A 19,134-nucleotide genomic window follows, 5' to 3' on the forward strand; every position below is an offset into this window, starting at 1 on the left:
GTATTTTTGCCGAAAATCGATTTTCTGTGTTCTTGCGATTATAAATATCAGTATTTTAATCAGAACAATCAAAAAATATAAAGAAAATTATATTTTTTTGCACTTATTTTTGCAATATTTGAATCTGTTCTCACTTAAATTTTAACGGTTTTGCATTTTGCTGCTGGGAACAGTTGTGAGGCGGCCATCTCTAATCAGCTGTCTCACCTGTTGCAAGTATCGGCTCAGCTGACGCTCGAGTTCCCATCTCTAATAAAGCAAAAGTAAATTCCGCAGAGAGGCAGAAGTTTAGTGCGAAAATGCTTTAAACCAGGAAGGAACGCACTAGATTCGCACACGCCCACGTCCACGTCGAGAATGTTCAAACGCACTTTTAAGGTGGTCTATCGGCCCATCAGGAGCAACTTTGTGCTGCTGCCGGATCAGTACTACGGCGTCGTCTCGACCTATGTAAGTGTCCAAAGGTCCATGCTTCACGCTCCACGCAGATTAGATACGGCAACGATTAATTCGGCTAACCATTGTGGCATTCTGATTAGGACACGGGCTGCCTGAGCTTGCAGTACAATGGGCGGACGCACTACGCCTCCTGGGCGCCACAAAAGGGCGGCGGCGGCATCAAAGACACCGAGATTGGGATCAATGCCAGAGCAGCGAAGGAGATTGGTGAGCCATTACTTAACGGCCGGATGTGCATCGGTTGCCAATATGCCGTAATATTGGACTCCGGCCATCTGCCCCGTACCTCGTACACTCGTACACTCGTACACTTGTACAGTTCGCACCCACTTACCCTTTCTTGCCGTAGGTCTGCACGAGAATGATCTGGTCAAGTGTGCGCTCATCGCTGACGTTGTCAACCTGCGCAGCGTCCACGTTACCCCCGTCTCGTCCAAGGACTGGGAGATCATTGTGAGTGACGGTTTCGCCTGCTTGGCGGCGTGGCCAGCAATCAGCGGTCATCGGGCAGCTTAAAAATAGACAAGTCCGTTTATATCGCATTAGCATTTGGCGCGGGCGTGCGCTTGGTCTTTATTTATACTGCCATTGCTTGGCCGGCATTGCCATTGACCCGCTGAATTGATTGGATTGAATTAACTTATTAACTAATTAATTATTTTCCTTTTTTTTATTGCTTCTCACGCCTTTGCAGGAGCTCAGCACTGAAAAGATATCGGGCAGTGTGCTGGAGCAAACTCGCATTGTGAACTCAACGCAGATCCTCATTGTTTGGATTAACAAGTCAATGCAAGTGGCGCTGACAGTGGGTAAATATTGGCCATCTATTAAATATAGTTTGTATTAATTTGGAAACCATTTCACTAGATCGTCTGAAGCCGCACATGAACTACGGGAGAATAGATCACAACACGGAACTCGTGGTGGCGCCCAACCTGTACAAGGGTCTGACCAACGGAACATCAAATGGTGTCATAGAAGAAAACACGAAACTCGCCAGGAGTAAAACCACTGCCCAGGTCAAGGACGAGCTGACTGGGAAGCCAACGCCCTTGACACATTCCTCCACGGTGTCCAATGTGAAGAATACTATTCAGCGGAACAAGCGGCAGGATCACATGGAGCGCCTTAAGAAGGATCTGCGCCGCGAAAGCTCGCGCAGCTTCGAGTTTCGTGTGATTCGAGGTCTATGGCGAGAGCAGGCTCAGGAGTCGGATGTCTTTGTAAACCGGAATCATCTACCTGAGTTCTTTGATCTGGATCTGTTTTATTGCATGCACACTGCAGCCGACAAGGATTACTATGTGAGAGTGCGCACAGTTGACGAGGATATTGAAGACGATCTACCAGAAACCATTCATCCATCGATCGAACTTAATGCCAATCTTATGAAATTGCTGGGCATCAAGGAATTGGAACGAGTCGTTCTAAGACCGAAAACTACCGTAGTTAACTTTGTGGAAAAAATTGAGCTATTTGCCAACAAGAAGACGCACTACAAAATCATGGAGAATGCATTTAAGCGGTTTGTGATAGAGAGAACGCAGCATAAGCCGATGCTCTTCAACCAAGAGGAGGTGGTGCGGCTGGAGGACGATTTACTGGTTACTGTCGGAATTCTACCAGAACACTTTCGTTATTGCGTGGTGGACGCGCAGTTCCTGAAGGAGGCCAAGATCTATGCAGCAGATCTGGTGCGTCCAGTTGGTGAGATTATTAAGGAGCAGACGCCTCCGACGTCGCCATTAAGTGTTCAGGATCTCATCCAGTTACCCGAGTACGATAAGATTGTGGATCAAGTGGTTCAGGAATTGCGCATGAATCTGTGCCTAAGTGCTGACAATTCCGTCATGCGTCAGTGCAATGTCCTGCTCGCTGGTGCCTCGGGAACGGGTAAAACCGTTCTTGTGGAGCGCATTTTGGACCAGTTGTCACGCAAGCCGGACTATTGTCACTTTGAGTTCTTTCACGGATCGCGAAGCAAAGGCCGCAAGACGGAGTCCATCCAAAAAGATCTTCGCAACATTTTTACCAGCTGCTTGCAGCATGCCCCCGCCATTGTAGTGCTAGAAAACTTGGATGTACTGGCCCACTCTGCTGGAGAGCAGTCCAGTCAGGATGGCGAGTACTACAATCGTATGGCGGACACTGTGTATCAGTTGATTGTTCAGTACACCACAAACAACGCTATTGCCGTAATCGCCACTGTCAACGAGTTACAGACCCTCAACAAACGCCTAAGCTCACCAAGGGGAAGACATGTGTTCCAGACTGTTGCTCGTCTGCCCAGTTTGGAGCGTGCGGATCGAGAGATTATCCTTCGAGAGCTGTGCAGCCATATCAACGTGTCCAAGGAACTGGATCTTGTTAAGTTCTCCAACCTCACAGAGGGCTATCGAAAATGTGATCTTGTGCAGTTTGTGGAGCGTGCAATATTTTATGCTTATCGCATCAGTGAGTAGTTTGTAACATAAATATGCAACTGTATGTTTTCATGCATAATTCTTTTATTTCCAGGCAAGACCCAGCCTGTGCTGACCAACGATCAGCTTATTGAGTCCTTGGAGCACACGAACTCGTACTGCCTGCAAGGCATTCAGAGCAATCAGAGGACTGGCAACGATGCGGAAGACAATGAAATGCGCGTTGAGGAGTTGCCTGGTCTGGAGTCGGTTGTGGGAGTTCTAGAGGAGGTCCTTATGTGGCCATCAAGGGTGAGCTCCAAACAAAATATTTTTTTTACACAGTTTATTATATCATTGTGCATTTGTTACAGTATCCCACCATTTTTAACGCCTCCCCACTGCGCAATCAGGCCGGAGTACTGCTATATGGGCCACCAGGAACGGGTAAGACCTACCTGGTCTCTCAGTTGGCCACATCGTGGAACCTGCGCATCATTTCTGTTAAGGGTCCAGAGTTGCTCGCCAAATACATTGGCCAAAGCGAGGAAAATGTTCGAAACCTGTTCAATCGAGCACGCAGTGCGCGACCATGTGTGCTTTTCTTCGACGAGTTCGACAGCTTGGCGCCGAAACGTGGTCACGATTCCACGGGTGTCACAGATCGAGTGGTAAACCAGTTGCTCACCGAACTGGATGGCGTGGAAGGACTGCAGGGAGTTACCGTGATAGCAGCTACATCTAGGCCGGAGCTGCTGGATCCTGCGCTCCTTCGATCCGGTCGCATTGATCGCTTGGTGGAGTGTCCTTTGCCGGATGCTCCGGCCAGAGTACGTATATTTGAGGCACTTAGTTCAACACTCAGCCTTGATGATTGCGTGGACTTCGAGTGGTTTGCGGGAAAAACTCCAAATTACACTGGCGCGGATATCCAGAGCATCCTGACATCGGCGAACATGGCGGCGGTCAAGGAGGCGCTAGCTCAGTTTGGACATGAGGTGAGCTGGGAATTCCTTTCACCGGAAACGATCTATTTTATGGGCTATGTTTCTTTCTTGTTTTGAACAATCCCATCCTGGTTACAAATGTAACTTAAATTTAAGATTCAAATACTTTTGATTCGTTTACGTGTTTGTCTTTTAAATCAAATTGAAATCAATGCTACTTCCGGCAACACGGATTAGTCACGTAGTACTCAGTTTCTGGCGACGGTATAGAATAACATTGCTTTCTTATTGCTTTCCCAGAAACTGCCAAAGAAAATCTCGTTGAAGCAGAAGCACCTGGTTGAGTCGTTCCAAACCACTCGTCCTTCGCTCAGCGCCTCCGATGTGGCCAAATATCACAAAACGTAAGTAACTTGTCTTCTTTGTTTTTCTTTATTTTACCTCTTTAAAAATCCCTTTTTAGGTATGCCCGGTTTACCAACAAGGAGAAGACTTCCAGGGAGTTTGTGGCCAAGCGTGCGACCTTGGCTTAAAGACAAAGACTTATAAGCTTAGCATTATTATTATTTTAAATTGTATTTTGCATATTTGTACATTGGCAATATTTTGTTAAAAGACACAGACGCCTTAGATAGTACATACACCATAATAATTTTTGTTGAAAAATAAAAAAGGGAATTTGTTTTCATGATTAGTTTGTATAAATCCATAAACCACCACGGAATGTTAAATTGAAAGAATGTTGTATTTCAATTATATTGTATACGAAAAACAGAAAGAGATGTTTAAATTTAAGAACTAATAAGAACTAACTAAGCATGCTGACCTCGGTAAACATGAGGGCTGTTAGGAGGCACCGCCCAAATGAAGACATCAGGTGAATTGGTTATTAATTCACCGGAAATAGTCTTTAGCTCTGCCTAGTTCTTGGTAGCTAGTTGGGACTTTAGGTCCAACCCTCCCGTATTTTCCAACTGTTTCGCATTTGTTCCCATAGCCCCGAACAAGTGCATCGAAAATGGATTTAACTATTTTTGGGTAGACTACGTGCGCGGCATCTGGATCAGGATTTTGGCCTATGCGGGAGCTACAGACATACATAGCTGCTGCTGCCACATGCAGCAAGGGAGTAACTGAGCAACTGATCAACTGAGATTTTTGGATATCAGTCACGTAACGGATATTTCCTTATTGATATGCGATTACCGCGCATGCGCACGTACTGCACACCACTAAGACAATGGACACATTTTTCTTTTGCATAAATTAAGCCGCCGAGCAAACACAAACAGCGAGGGAACCCGAAGGCCAGATAATAAAGAATTTCAACGAGTCGAAGCCACCGCAAACATGCTTAGAATAAAACCAACAAGAACCCACCAGCAGCAGCAGCAGCAACAATAAAAAAGAAAGGAAACCGCTCAGGAAAACTACCAGCGAAAACAATTGCAACATGCGGGAGGGAGACGACCACCTCGATCAGGTAGCCATAGCCCAAACGATCCCATCCGATCCGAAGACCCTGTGCCCAGGATCCTAGCGAACACTATCACAGGGTAACGCAGATACGATACCCACTCGTTTCGGATCGGTTCGGTTCTGTTCGCTTCGATCGGTCACGTTCGGATTGTACCTCGTAAAAGTTTCTTCCGTTTCGATCGTTACTTTCAGTTGTTTGCGCACATTCAAGCCAATCGGTTGGCTCCGCTCGATTCCATCCACAAACTTTACGGATTACGGTTAGTGCAACGGAAGTGGTCACCCCACGCCCTCCATATATTTTCCATATTTCTCATATTCGCTTGGCAAATGGAAATAAAAGTTGGCAACGAAGCGGAAATGCAAGGCGCCTTCCTCTGGCCCATTCCCCTTCCCGAGTCTTCAGATTTTTATCCAAGCCCCAAAGGGGCGATTGACAGCCGAATAAACATAGTGACAATGTTTTTTGCGATCTCATTTGCCTTTCCCCAGCTCCTCGAAAATAAAAGACAAAGAACGTGATTTTTTGGTCAAAGATTTTGGGGTTGTGGCATGGCGCAAAAGAATTGTATTCCCATTGGGAATGACAGGCGGCAGTAAAGCCAAAATAAAGCAACAAATAATTTAAGAGTGAATGGTTCCAGCAGTAAAATAAATACACATCTTGTCAAGTGCGGATAAATAAAAACAAAAAGTCTGCAAAATAACCAAATGTTGAGAATACGATTTTAAGTGAGACAAAGAAACAAGATACATAATATAGCTCGGTAACTAAAAAATAAAAGTCAATAAATAAAAATAAAATTGAAGTGTTGCCAATTGTATAATGAATAATTTATCTCGCGATCCAAACATTCCTTTTACCTTTAATTAATGTTCGCAAAAAGAAAATGAATATGGCATTAATATACAGGGTTCCAAATAAAGAACTTATTCTATTCTCGAAATAGCTGATTGACCAAGTTGAAATATCAAATCGGTGGTCATGCATTAGATTTATGCGCTCGACAATAATTCACAAGATAAAAAGGTGTGAGCTAAACGGTTTTGGCCATGTGCGCGCTGGCTTGGAATCGAATAATATTGAGTGAATGACGAACTGAGAAAAAATAATAAAATAAGAAACGCAATAATACATGCTTCAAATACAGCGATCGACTCGTATTTGGCCACAAATGAGAAAAAAAAGGAATTGAATAAATTAAAACCTGCGACGCGTGTGCATACATACATAAATCGGGCCTGAAGTCAAATGGCTAGCGGCAATATCGCCTAAACCAACAACAACAATTACTGGCAACACTAGCACCATATTAACAACAACAATGACAATCGCAACGGTTGTCGCAAGCCTTACAAACAATAAAATACATTTCATTAAACGGCACAGTGGTCAATCGATTCTACTGATATCATAAAATATTTTATTTATTATATTTGCCAACTATATGCATATACACATGTATGCCTGAAATAACATGATCTACATTTCGCTAAACTTAGTTCCATATTTGGATTTTGATAAAAGTTCTGGTGATTTACCCTATACGATCATCATTAATCATTGAAATAAAAAATGTATATTTTTATTTAGCAAATATTTTGCGACCACAAGTAGACGAAATACATAGTATTCAACACATTTTCTTTGTGATTATATAAATAATTTATTGACAAATATGTGTTATGGAAGTTTATATGTTTACTTTGAGATTTCTGAGCAGTATGTATAAGTCAGTTTTAGATTTTTGGGCAGTCACTTAACATTAACTTTGATATAATTGAACTTTTGGAATGAGCAAAAGCTGGGCTCGTATTTCACAGAGAAGCTCAAAGTCAATTAGTTGCTATTTCAGATTGTGGCGAATCATTTAGGTATTTCTCTATTTGCTGTTGCAATTCTCTAGCACCTTGTCTGTTTGCTTAGTGAGTGCAAGTACTCGGGAATAACTGAAAATTGTCTTACCACTGTAGCAACTGATTTCCACAAATAGCTTAGTGATTTTCTAACTGTTTGGCATTTTGTTGAATGGAAATCGAGAAGCGCAGGCCATAGCAACAAAAGCATTTGGCGAACGTCGAATATAGACAAGTTATAATGGAGATCCCCTTTGGTAGTGGGTGGCGACGAGGTGTGCGGCAATTCGGTGGCTTCGACCACGTCGTCGAGCTCATTACGGAGGCAGGGCACACCGTCTTCGCTTTTTTTCAGCTGCTTCTCCTTTGGAGTTTTGCATATTGGTGCGGACAGACTTGACTTGGCTGTGCGCCGTGTTGGCAATAAAATATTAAACAATAATAATAAATAAATAAAATGACACGGAGCGGGAATTGAGGGAGAGGCAAAAAGTGAGACGGAGATTTGGCAATATTTATTGATCCACTTAAACAGCTGCGGTCAAAACAATAGTGTAACAGATACTCCTCATTCAATTGGGAAATTGCTTGTAATACTTATAATTATTACTTTTAAATTCTATTTAAGTGCAAAAAAACTTAGTTATATAGGGTGTTTTTTTTAGAGGTATAGAACTTTAAATTGCAATAAAACAACGATGGATTATTCGATTGACATGAATTTTATTGACATGAAAGATAATCTTGTGGCATTACATTTTAAATATGATTTCTGGCATATGACCGCCACGGCTGGCTCGGATGTAGTCCAATCTGGACGTCCAATTTGCAATGACTTTTTCCAACATATTTGGCCGATCGGCAATAACACGGCGAATGTTGTCTTCTAAATGGTTTAGCGTTTGTGGCTTATCCGCATAGACCAATGACTTTACATAGCCCCACAAAAAGTAGTCTAGCGGTGTTAAATCACAAGATCTTGGAGGCTTATGAAAAATCGGGAACAACAGCAATCTCGTTTTGGGCCCATTCGACGAATCTACGCCTTGCTTGATGATCGTTTGGTTTCAATTCTTGCACGAGTTGGATTTTGTAAGCACGCATGACGAATTGCCAAACCAAACTGAGAATAAATCACTTGACAGCTGTTAAATCGGTCGCCATCTTGAACAGTAATGCGAACTTAAAGTTCTATACCTCTAAAAAAAACACCCGTTACATATTTACTACTTTTGTAGATCAATTGCTAAAAAGTTATATTATTTAAGCATCAATGCAATGTTTTTACTAAACCTTATTTTCTGAATGCATCTGTTTCCTTTAGCTGGATTCGAATGAAGATACCCACAGGAAGTGATATTATTTCGACCGCAACTGTAATCCATATGCACACGATCGTGCCCATCCAGATACGAGATCTTGCTGGCTGTTGAACTCAACAGAATCCACTTGAACCATGGCAAAAGTGCCGATCACGCTGGTGATGATCATTGCGATCGTCTCTGCCTCTGCGGACTTGGGATGCGATTATGGCCATCATCGTTGCTTCATCGATGTTACTGTGGAAAACAGTAACCGCCAGCGGCACCTCCTCTCCGACATGGACATCACGCTGCAGTGCATCCGACCCATGGCCAAGTGGTTCTATGAGGATAAGTTCCAACTGAAGGCTACCCTTCTGCGTCTTGAACGAGCACAGTCCGGAAATTCAGGGAACTACGGCTGTCTGGATGGTCAGAACAGGTGGTACAATATTTCCCTGGTTGTGGGCCATAAGGAGCCAGTTGGCAATGACATCGCCAGCTTTGTCAAGTTGGAGGATGCACGTCCAGTCCCGGAGTCGGATCTCTTTTTCCAGCCCCTGAATGATAGTCGCTCCCTAAAGTTGCTGCAACCACTACCCAAAACCGTCCAACGAACCGCCGGTGGTCTCTTCCAGTTGAGCTGCAGTCCCACGGATCCGGATGCAAAGGGTATCAATATATCCTGGCTGCACAATGACACTCAAATCCTTGGCGGACGTGGGCGGATTAAGCTGAAAAGATGGTCGCTGACGGTGGGGCAACTGCAGCCGGAGGATGCTGGAAGCTATCACTGTGAGCTGTGCGAGGAACAGGACTGCCAAAGGAGTAATCCCACCCAACTGGAGGTGATTAGCAGAAGTCACACAGTGCCCATGCTGAAGCCGGGATATCCCCGCAATGCCAGCATTGCCCTTGGGGACAATGTGAGCATTAAGTGCCTCCTGGAGGACTCTGCCCTGGAGCCGAAGATCACGTGGCTGCACAAGGGGAATGTGGACAACATCGATGACCCGTTGCAGCGATTAAGAGAGCAGTCCCAGCTACCGGTGGACGTTACCAAACTGATTACCCGAATGGATGAGCCACAGGTACTGCGTCTGGGAAATGTCGAAATGGAGGATGGCGGATGGTACATATGCATAGCCGAGAACCAGGTCGGACGCACTGTGGCCGCCGCCTATCTGGATCTGTACAGTCCTTTGGACACCACCACGGTTCGCACCACCACCACTACCACCACAGTGGCCAGCCCAATGCCCACGGCAGCCACTGGAGGAGAGGACACCGATGAGGACGTGGAAAATCCAGGAGCAGAGTCATCCGGCGGCGTGGGTCCACCTGAGTGGAAAAAAGAGTTGAATAAATTGCAGCACTCGTTATCGGGAAACACCGTCAATCTAGCCTGTCCAGTGTATGGGAAAGCGAACATTACCTGGACGAAGGACAGGAAGCCACTCAACCGTGCACTGGGCTCCTATGTGCAAAAGAACTGGAACCTCCGTTTCGTGGAGGCCACCAGCGAGGATTCGGGCATGTACAACTGTAAGGTGTGCAACGAGTGGGGCTGCAACCAGTTTGAATTCAGCGTCCTAATCAACGATCGCACGAGATCCGCGCCAATCATTGTGGTGCCGCAAAATCAGACGGTGAAAGTCAATGGCACCGTGGTGATGAAGTGCACCGTCTACTCTGACCTCCATCCCACGGTCAGCTGGAAAAGGGTTGTCCTCAAGAATGCCACCCTGGACGGTCTTCAGTCTGTGCAGATCCAGAGTCTTAACTTTACCGTGACGAACGACTCAGTGGTTCTAACACTTCAAAATGTGACCTTTGACCAGGAGGGTTGGTACACCTGTTTGGCCTCAAGCGGCCTGGGAAGGAGCAACTCCAGTGTGTACCTGAGGGTAGTGAGTCCACTGCCACCTTTGGAGATCTATGCCCTGCTGCACGCCCATCCGCTTGGGTTTACCTTGGCCGCCATTACCATAGTGGCTTTGTTCCTCTTTGGCAGTGCCTTCATAACGTTTATGCTGCGTCGACTGAGGAGGGAGAAGCTGCTAAAGCTGCGCATCGAAACGGTTCATCAGTGGACTAAGAAGGTGATCATATACCGACCGGGCGGAGAGGAAGGCAGTGGCTGCAGCTCCGGCGATCTTCAAATGCCAGTGATAAGGATTGAGAAGCAGCGAACGACCGTTTCCACAACGGGAACAGGCGGTACTGATCCCGCCCAGGGCTTCAATGAGTATGAGTTCCCGCTGGACTCCAACTGGGAGATTCCCAGGCATCAGCTCAGCTTGGGCTCCATCCTAGGCGAGGGTGCTTTTGGACGCGTAGTAATGGCGGAGGCGGAGGGTCTGCCTAGGAGTCCACAACTGGCCGAAACCATTGTGGCAGTCAAGATGGTCAAGGAGGAGCACACGGATACGGACATGGCCAGTCTGGTGCGTGAAATGGAGGTGATGAAAATGATTGGCAAGCACATAAACATCATCAATCTGCTGGGCTGCTGCAGCCAGGGCGGTCCTCTGTGGGTGATTGTGGAGTATGCGCCACATGGCAACCTCAAGGATTTCCTCAAGCAGAATCGACCGGGTGCTCCACAGCGACGGAGTGACAGCGATGGCTATCTGGATGACAAGCCACTGATTTGCACTCAACAACTTGGCGAAAAGGAGCTCACCAAGTTCGCATTCCAAATCGCTCGAGGAATGGAGTACCTCGCTTCAAGACGAGTAAGTCTATTTAAGAATGTATGTATACTTTTCAAAGATACTCATTATATCTTACTCTTTCAGTGCATTCATCGCGATCTGGCTGCCCGTAATGTCCTTGTTAGCGATGGCTACGTTATGAAGATCGCCGATTTTGGGCTGGCGAGGGATATCCAAGATACGGAGTACTACCGGAAGAACACCAACGGACGGTTGCCCATCAAGTGGATGGCGCCGGAGTCGCTGCAGGAGAAGAAGTACGACTCGCAGAGCGACGTCTGGAGCTATGGTGTTCTGCTGTGGGAGATCATGACCTATGGCGATCAGCCATACCCGCACATACTGTCCGCCGAGGAGCTCTACAGCTACCTGATTACGGGTCAGCGCATGGAGAAGCCCTCCAAGTGCTCACTGAACATCTACGTGGTAATGCGACAGTGCTGGCACTTTGAGTCCTGTGCACGACCCACGTTCGCGGAGCTGGTGGAGAGCTTCGATGGGATCCTGCAGCAGGCTAGTAGCAATCCCAACGATGCCTATCTGGACCTCTCGATGCCCATGCTGGAGACGCCGCCCTCATCGGGGGATGAGGATGATGGCTCCGACACCGAAACATTCCGGGAAACCTCCCCCCTTAGATATCAGTACACCTATAAGTTTAATTAGTCCGTACTTTAAGTATAAGGAGACCAAAAAGAATTCAAACGAGTCAATCAGATCCCATCGAAGCATCGCCAACCATCATCTCATCACAGAAAGTGCCAAAGAAAAGATCGCAGAAGAAACATCCGACGAAGTTATTCCAAATATCGTGAAAGTTAAGCACTAGGCTTCGCATTGTTTAAATTCATGTTCTTTATGAATAATAAATTCGATTTCCAAGAAGCACGCGATTTTGGCTTAACGACAAAGACTTAAATAGCAATCTCATTCTTAATCTTACATAGTTCTTATGTGTCTTATGTATATCAGCAATGTTTTGTACTGGGTCTTTGGGCTTCATTTATTTCATAATGTTTCTTGTTGAGCCAATAAAAACGAATTTGTTTTACTGTACCTGGAAAAGGTTTTATATTCGGTTTCAAAAAAGATATCTTACTAGAATTGATTTTTATATACCATCCTTTACATTGTTCGAAAATTTAATACCGTCTGGAATTGAATGTGAATGGATAAAAGTGTATTTACTCACCCGATAGTCATTGTCTTTAGCTGACGGATACTTAATTTGTTCATACGTCTTGGTTTTGCGATTTTCGATGTAATATGAATAAAGGGCGATTTTAAATACATGCCCTTAAATTTAATGATTACTTATACTTACATTAAATTTAACGTCTGTCCAAAAATAGGCTTTTGAACACCATGAATAATTTGCAATACTTACTTTCTCTCAAGCTCCGCTCACAATCAACCGCAGAGATAACCAAGTTCAGTGTGTCTTGACTGAAAACAAAAACAGAAAGGAAGCTAGACTCGGCAAGCCGAAGCTTAAATACCCTTGCAGTTTAAAAAAGCTGGCGTGTACCGAATATATTATCAGAAACTACTGAACTATGATACCTTTTCTAATATTTTAAATTAATAACGAGAGGGCCCTTTTACCCATTAATGCTTATGCAGATAGCTTTTGAATGGTTAGACTGATAAGGAATATATATATTTTTTATGTCCCTTTACTACGTTGCAAAATGATGACTTAAATCAATATACACACTGTTAGGGTATAAAAACAAGGCAATTGCATTTGCGAATATATGCAGAAGTCAGTTCATGTCACCGATCAGTCTGCGTCAAAATGTTAAGATTAACGTTTGTGTGCCTTTGTTTGCTCGTTCTTCAAGATGGAACAGAAAGTTTTGGCAGTCCTTGGAAGATGACCCCCTTTGGGAAGCATTTTGGTTTGCCAAATGTTGAAGTGGATTTTAATCGTCAGCATTTCCTCCTGAATTTGCTCATTCAAGTTCACAAACCTTTGCTTCATGAGGAACTCATAATAATGGGGAGCCAATTTAACGACGATCCTAACCTCTATATGGAAGTAAGTTTCAATAAATGAAAATATGTTTATATTATAATACAGTACAATAAGTTATAGAAAATATATAGTAATAATCTTCTCTTACAGGGCACCTGGAGATATATAAAAGACTTTCAAGAGCGGGTGCTTCAGAATCGAATTCCAGGTCCCTTTGCCATTTTTAATCAGCTCGATGATGAAATGCCCCAGAATTTGTTGGGAATCTATCGTTTTTTGACCATGGCTATGGATTGGTTATCCTTCCAGAGAAATGCGTGCTATGCCAGGATACACTTTCATCCTCTGCTCTTTGTAAACGCCCTGCAGATGGCAGTGGCGGAAAGGCAGGACACCAAGGACCTTCGGATGCCAGTCATGTTTGAGGTGCTGCCACAGCTGTATTTAGAAAAGGAGGTGATCCTGGCGGCCCAGGAAGTCACCTGGAACCAATTGACCCCCATTAGACTGGTGACACCGAAGCGAAGATGGATGGATATCCTTTTGGGGTATAGAAACCCCAAGCAATCTTGGACGGAAGAACCTATTCCAAACGATCCCCTGATCATTGATAATGAACGAAAAGTGGCTTATCTCAGCCTGGACTTGGAACTCAACTCTCACTGGAACAGTCTGATAAATCGACTGATTATTTCCATTGAGGAAGGGAAGGAAAAGACCAATGAGCCCATCATTGTAGATGGTGACCGCCTGGTAGCATTTCGAGGATCTTTCGATGAAGTCAACTACATAAATCAGATGTCACTGGGATCCCATTTTCATAACTCGAAATTATATGTGTACAATTTGAATCAGTTTGTGGCTGCTTTGACTATGGAAGATCTGGCTACAGGCCAAAGATCTATGGATCTTATAGATCCGCCGCTGTTGACCACCGGTGGTGTTCCATACAAAGGCACATCCTTGAATATCGAAGCTGTCAAAGACATCCTTGACTTGACAATAGACAACTTAAAGGAGCAAATTGAAATGGCTGTTAAACTTAATAACCATTCTATGGATGATTTATCTATAGCGGGTGGTATAATAGGTAATAACTACCTTCACATATGTCGCCAATTAAGCCTGGCTGTCAATGGACATGGCATAAGTCAACCTACTATGTTGGGCTCCGCTACGTCCAATCTCAGAGATCCCATCTACCGCTCACTCCTTTTTCGGATTAATGAATTGCTGAAGAGCTATGAAAATGCGGATATATTTGCAGAAGTAGGAGAAGAAGGTGGAGAGACACCAAAAATAGTTGATATTCAAGTTAGTCGCTTGGTGACCTTTGAGGAATACATGAGCACGGATCTCATCAATCTTATTGACCAGCAACTGCTGCTATCACAGCGCAATAATCTACAATTCCTGCGCCGTCATCTTGTGGCTAGACAACGTCGTCTTAATCATGAAACCTTTAGTATTGGCCTGGATATAGTTGCTCCAAAGGACCTGCTCGTTGAGGCGAGGATGTATTTAACTCTACCGAATCAGTTGACACCGCGTTTACACCTGGACAGCTTTAAGTGCTCCCTAAAAAGGGGCTTAAATCAATTCGAACGTGTATTCCCAGCAGCCAATCCCAAACACACTCTAAGTGAACTCTATGAGGCCGCTTACCCATCAGCAGATGTGACCAGTTCCAACCGACTCCCGCCACATCTTCTATTGCCAAGGGGAACTGGAGACGGCCTCAAATTGCAATTACTCGTGGAACTCACAGAATGGAATGGCTTGGAGTCGCAGTTTCATGGGGTGTCTGTCCCGGTGCTGGCCAAAACCCTGAAGGATGTGATAATCTTCCATCGCCAGGCCTGAAACTATTATGCGATAATGTATGCTAAGTGCCTAAACTTCTTAATTGAATGCTCGCTAGTTGAAACACATACGTCTGAATGTGGGAGTGGGTTTCATATCAATATGGTTTTCAAAGCACGCACGCAATCGCAATTAAAGTAGTAGACCTGTAAATTTAAATTTACCTTAGACCGATTATATGAAATGTTAATCTGAATATTGGTTTTTATGAAATATACATTTTACTTTATTATAAAATATTAAACATGAAATGATACTAATAAAGTTAATCAACTAATAAGTGATCAACATATTTTTATATTGAATCATATGAAATGGAAGTTTCATTACTTTATTGAAAGATAATATATATTTAACTTTCCTACTTGCTCGCAGATAATTTCCTTGACAAACAGAAGCACACAGATTTTTAGTATCCTTTCTGTGAAAAATCATTTAAATGACTGACAAAATGGCATACAAAACGGAATGGGAATCCTGCCGCCCCAAAACAGAAACTTGAAAACGAAGGAAAACGGTTTATTATACAAATGCGATGACAACAAAAAGGCATAATAGTAAAATTAAATGTGTCTATTATGCCAGGCCAATACAATGCATACATAAAACCACACTCAAACCCAGCAAAACCGAGAGCTATACAATTTCAAATACACTGGAAAAATTCGTAAAGTAAGATTAACTAGTTTCAATTGAATGTAAAGTGTTCTTTTCTTGATAATATGTTTGAAGACTTAAAATTTGCATTAACCTGTCTATTAAAAACTTGTGCTTAAAATGAAAGAGGGCTATATATTAAGTAGGTTAAGTCAGTAAATAATATTTATTTAAATTTAACTTCAGAAAGGCATATCACCTATTACACTTTAATTAAAATCTTAAGAAATGAAATTGAAGAGTTCGCATAATTAGTTTTTTGCGTGCATGCGATGGCAACATTTGGCAGGCAAGAAACGTTTAAGGAAGGATGTGTTGCTTAGGCGGGTGCAAAGTGTTTGAAGTGGTGGAGGATGTGGATGTGGAAGTGGATGTGGATGTGGATGTGGATGTGGCTGGTTTGTCACTGGCACAAACGTTCGCATAAAAACAAATGCACACAATACGACCACCAACAATCCCATTCAATTCCCCTAACAAAAAGCAGAGAAAAGAGAGACAGGAATCGTCATCAAGGAGCAGTCGTCATCTGTGGGTCCAGGCCGGGAAATGGAGTCCTGGGCGTGTTTGTTCCTAGATAAGCGCAGTAATATGCACGTATTTTACGCCAACTTAGACACAGCCCCGCCCACAAAATCACCACCCAAACACCACCCCCACATCCCCCCTTTTCGCGGCGAAATTTCTAAGAATGCGCAAATTTAAATGCGAATTGTTTTCACTTTGTTGCCAGCAACGTTTTGCCTAATTGACTTTGTGTGTGAGTGCGAGAATTTTTTTTTTCCATCCATAGCTCCCAAAAAATATAATAAACGACAAAAAAAAACATTATCTGAATAGACGACAATCAGCATTCTCTCTTCTTGGCCTTTCTTCTCATTCTGTTAGCGCCTAATTTGCCTGTGGTTGATAAGAAAAAAAAGTGAAATCCTCTTTCCCAAATCCCCGCAATTAAAAAAAAAACGAAAAGTTCTTTCGCACTTTGGGGCTTATTAATTTTTTCAATTGTTGGTACTAAATTGGGTTTGGGTTTTAGGGATAAGGCTTAGCTGAATGCTTTCGAAACTTTGCTGACCTTACAAATGAGGTTAATAAAATGCATTTAAAATATTTAATCTTTTTTGTAGTTTCTAAATTCTAAATGCTATCATCAGTGATTAATTTTCTTTTCCATAGCAATGCAGTTCCAACATAAGATCTACTTAAATTTAAATATATATTTAATTTTAATTCTTAAAAATTATATTTCAAATATATGTTATTGAAATAGTCACTTGCATAGCATAGTAATTATTTAAGAATTATTTTTAGTAACCACCTTGACATTTTTTAAGCTTCTCCTGCCATAAAAGTGAAAGTCAAGCTTAAAGGAATTTTCATGAAACCACGATTGCCATCTCCATGTTGACCATTTCCATTCTTCTGGGATTCCTCGGGTATTGTATTTCATTTCCGTTTGCTTTATTATTTGTGGCCGTCCGACTTTGACTCCAATTCCGATGCCAGTGGATGTTCACGCCCCCATTCCGTTGTTGTGTCCGCTGCCCCTTTTTTTATATATTATCGCCACCGTCTTGGCCTTCATTCCTTGCTGTCTTTATGTGGAGTGGTCGAGGTGGAGCACAAGAACAACGTCAACGACGATGCCAACTTCCTGCTATCGTGCTAATTTCCGTTCCTTTATCTTGACACAATGGTGCGCATTAAAAAGACATTGGGGAGGGGGGGTTTTGGCCAAGGGGAGGACTGACTTCACAGCTAAGGGCGGTTTACGTATTTATGGAAAGAAGTGCGGGACATCCCCAAATCAGATGCAGCTATGACCGCTGCGCTTTATTTCCGCCCCATTCTAAGTGGGGATGTACTTGGCGAAGAATATGGCGTTGTCATTTATAGATGGAAAAATCATCTTTTTACACCATAATTTAATATTTTCCAATGTGTTTCAATTTAATGTGTTGACTTATATGAAACTGTTTAAATAGTACAATTACCTTTCTGTTTTTAAACTAAGGGAATAGTTCTGTGATAAATCAGAAGAGGTAATTTTAATAAATTCCTGACCTCTTCTTCCTGAATATACAGTATTATCAAATAATTCAAATCTTTTATCTACAATATCCAAAATAACCCCCTAAAATAAAAGTTTACCCTTATATTATTTTGTGGCCATATTAGCCGCCATTTTTGTTTTGGCTTTGTCAACTCAACATTAAGACCGCAAATGAAGGAGCCACTTGAATTGGACTGATAGACCCCATTTTTGGGGTGGCTTTAGGGGTACTGAGCTCTCTCTTCCCTTCTCTTTCCCCCGATTTTCTGTCCCATTCTATGGCTTGGCAGGAGGACAAAAATTTGCATTCAGCAACATGAAGAAAATATTGATAAATGCCCGCCATTAAACGCGATTAACAATTTGAATTATGTGGCAAAGCCAAATTTTATTGCCAACACAAACAGCGACAACAAAAATTCTATGGCCAAACAAATGGCATCATTATTAAGGTATATACTTGTATGTGTATGTGTATGTTTATGTGCATATATGCCCAAACCAAACGTAATTTCCATAGATTATTTAAACGCGGAGTAGACGCGTATTTAAAACAACATTTTGGTTGATTTGTGTTCTGTATTCTTTTATTTTTGTTTAGATAGGCACGTTCGTGGAATTCGTGAATGCAATTGCGCGAAAGCGAAAATGATTGGCAATTGTTTGGGTTACCATTCAGTTCCACTTCGCGGCAACAAAAGCCTTTGGTGACTTAATGCAATTTTAGTCTAAACAGTTGCCATCAAAATTTTCAATGAATTGCATCAATTGCCGGTCCATTGTTGGCCTTCCCTCAATGCGAATATATATTTTTTTTTCTTTTAACCGCCGCCCTTCTTGTTGCTCTGTTTGCAATCGAGTGGGCGTGGCACACTGCACACGGCCAAATAGAGTGGGCGTTGGGGGTTGGGCGGCCAAGGGCGGCTTGGGTAATAAAATAATTGCAGCGCACGTGTCAAAAATATTCAAAAAGGCTTAAGAGGAATTGTGCTCGGTACTCGGGTTTTTGGTGGAGGGATTTTCTGGTCCTGCATTGCAGCCTGAAATGGTTTTCCTTTCTGTGAACCGCTCATATTTGTATTATTTCTTTTCCTTTTTTATGTTGTGTCCAACTGATTGCATAAATTGTTGTGGAATTTCATCAAGTTGATGGACAAGTCCCTTCGTAAAGGGTAAGTGCGTAGATGGGTGAATGTGGATGGGTTGGAGTGGAAGGCATTTTAGCCACAAGTGGACTTTGTGGTGGAAGTGTATTATTTAAACAAAGGAGTAGGAAATCATCGAATATACTTAAGGGAATTCCATCATTGTCGCATCCTTTTTCTTAACAAATTATTTAAAATTAAGAAAATATTCATACATGTTAGATTAGGCTCATAAGTTAAACAAATTACTTAATAATATTACCACAGTGTCTGATG

The 19,134-nt window shown here is 42.9% G+C and overlaps 3 protein-coding genes across 4 annotated transcripts; all 3 read left to right on the forward strand.

Moving 5' to 3' along the window:
• Positions 1-245: 245 nt before the first annotated feature.
• Positions 246-4,499, forward strand: LOC120448943 (peroxisome biogenesis protein 1). Its single transcript, XM_039631189.1, has 9 exons — positions 246-450; positions 540-666; positions 809-912; positions 1,154-1,268; positions 1,327-2,913; positions 2,977-3,173; positions 3,236-3,859; positions 4,109-4,212; positions 4,272-4,499. The coding sequence occupies exons 1-9, from the start codon at positions 358-360 to the stop codon at positions 4,339-4,341; spliced, it is 3,021 nt and encodes a 1,006-aa protein (XP_039487123.1). The 5' UTR covers positions 246-357; the 3' UTR covers positions 4,342-4,499.
• Positions 4,500-5,486: 987 nt separating this feature from the next.
• LOC120449333 (fibroblast growth factor receptor homolog 2) lies at positions 5,487-12,205 on the forward strand. Of its 2 annotated transcripts, none has more exons than XM_039631732.1 (3): positions 5,487-5,547; positions 8,469-11,183; positions 11,247-12,205. In XM_039631732.1, exons 2-3 carry the CDS (start codon positions 8,601-8,603, stop codon positions 11,826-11,828), a joined length of 3,165 nt encoding a protein of 1,054 aa, XP_039487666.1. In that variant the 5' UTR covers positions 5,487-5,547; positions 8,469-8,600; the 3' UTR covers positions 11,829-12,205. The 2 variants fall into 2 exon arrangements, with proteins under 2 accessions (XP_039487666.1, XP_039487667.1); XM_039631733.2 differs by lacking the exon at positions 5,487-5,547 and adding an exon at positions 7,654-7,734.
• A 755-nt stretch (positions 12,206-12,960) lies between these two features.
• LOC120449262 (fat-body protein 1) lies at positions 12,961-15,116 on the forward strand. The gene is made up of 2 exons (XM_039631645.1): positions 12,961-13,203; positions 13,291-15,116. Exons 1-2 carry the CDS (start codon positions 12,961-12,963, stop codon positions 15,001-15,003), a joined length of 1,956 nt encoding a protein of 651 aa, XP_039487579.1. The 3' UTR covers positions 15,004-15,116.
• The last annotated feature ends 4,018 nt before the right edge of the window (positions 15,117-19,134 follow it).

The sequence above is a fragment of the Drosophila santomea genome, chromosome 3L (assembly GCF_016746245.2).
Source record: "Drosophila santomea strain STO CAGO 1482 chromosome 3L, Prin_Dsan_1.1, whole genome shotgun sequence".
NCBI classification, from domain to species: Eukaryota; Metazoa; Arthropoda; class Insecta; order Diptera; family Drosophilidae; genus Drosophila; species Drosophila santomea.

What these genes read in the sequence shown, in the direction of transcription:
- LOC120448943 (XM_039631189.1), top strand. Translation starts at nt 358, where the DNA reads ATGTTCAAACGCACTTTTAAGGTGGTCTATCGGCCCATCAGGAGCAAC. An exon ending in CAGAGCAGCGAAGGAGATTG is followed by an intron (nt 667 to 808) that starts GTGAGCCATTAC and finishes TTCTTGCCGTAG; the next exon opens with GTCTGCACGAGAATGATCTG. An exon ending in ATTTTATGCTTATCGCATCA is followed by an intron (nt 2,914 to 2,976) that starts GTGAGTAGTTTG and finishes TTTTATTTCCAG; the next exon opens with GCAAGACCCAGCCTGTGCTG.
- LOC120449262 (XM_039631645.1), top strand. Translation starts at nt 12,961, where the DNA reads ATGTTAAGATTAACGTTTGTGTGCCTTTGTTTGCTCGTTCTTCAAGAT. An exon ending in ATCCTAACCTCTATATGGAA is followed by an intron (nt 13,204 to 13,290) that starts GTAAGTTTCAAT and finishes CTTCTCTTACAG; the next exon opens with GGCACCTGGAGATATATAAA.
- LOC120449333 (XM_039631732.1), top strand. Translation starts at nt 8,601, where the DNA reads ATGGCAAAAGTGCCGATCACGCTGGTGATGATCATTGCGATCGTCTCT. An exon ending in AGTACCTCGCTTCAAGACGA is followed by an intron (nt 11,184 to 11,246) that starts GTAAGTCTATTT and finishes TTACTCTTTCAG; the next exon opens with TGCATTCATCGCGATCTGGC.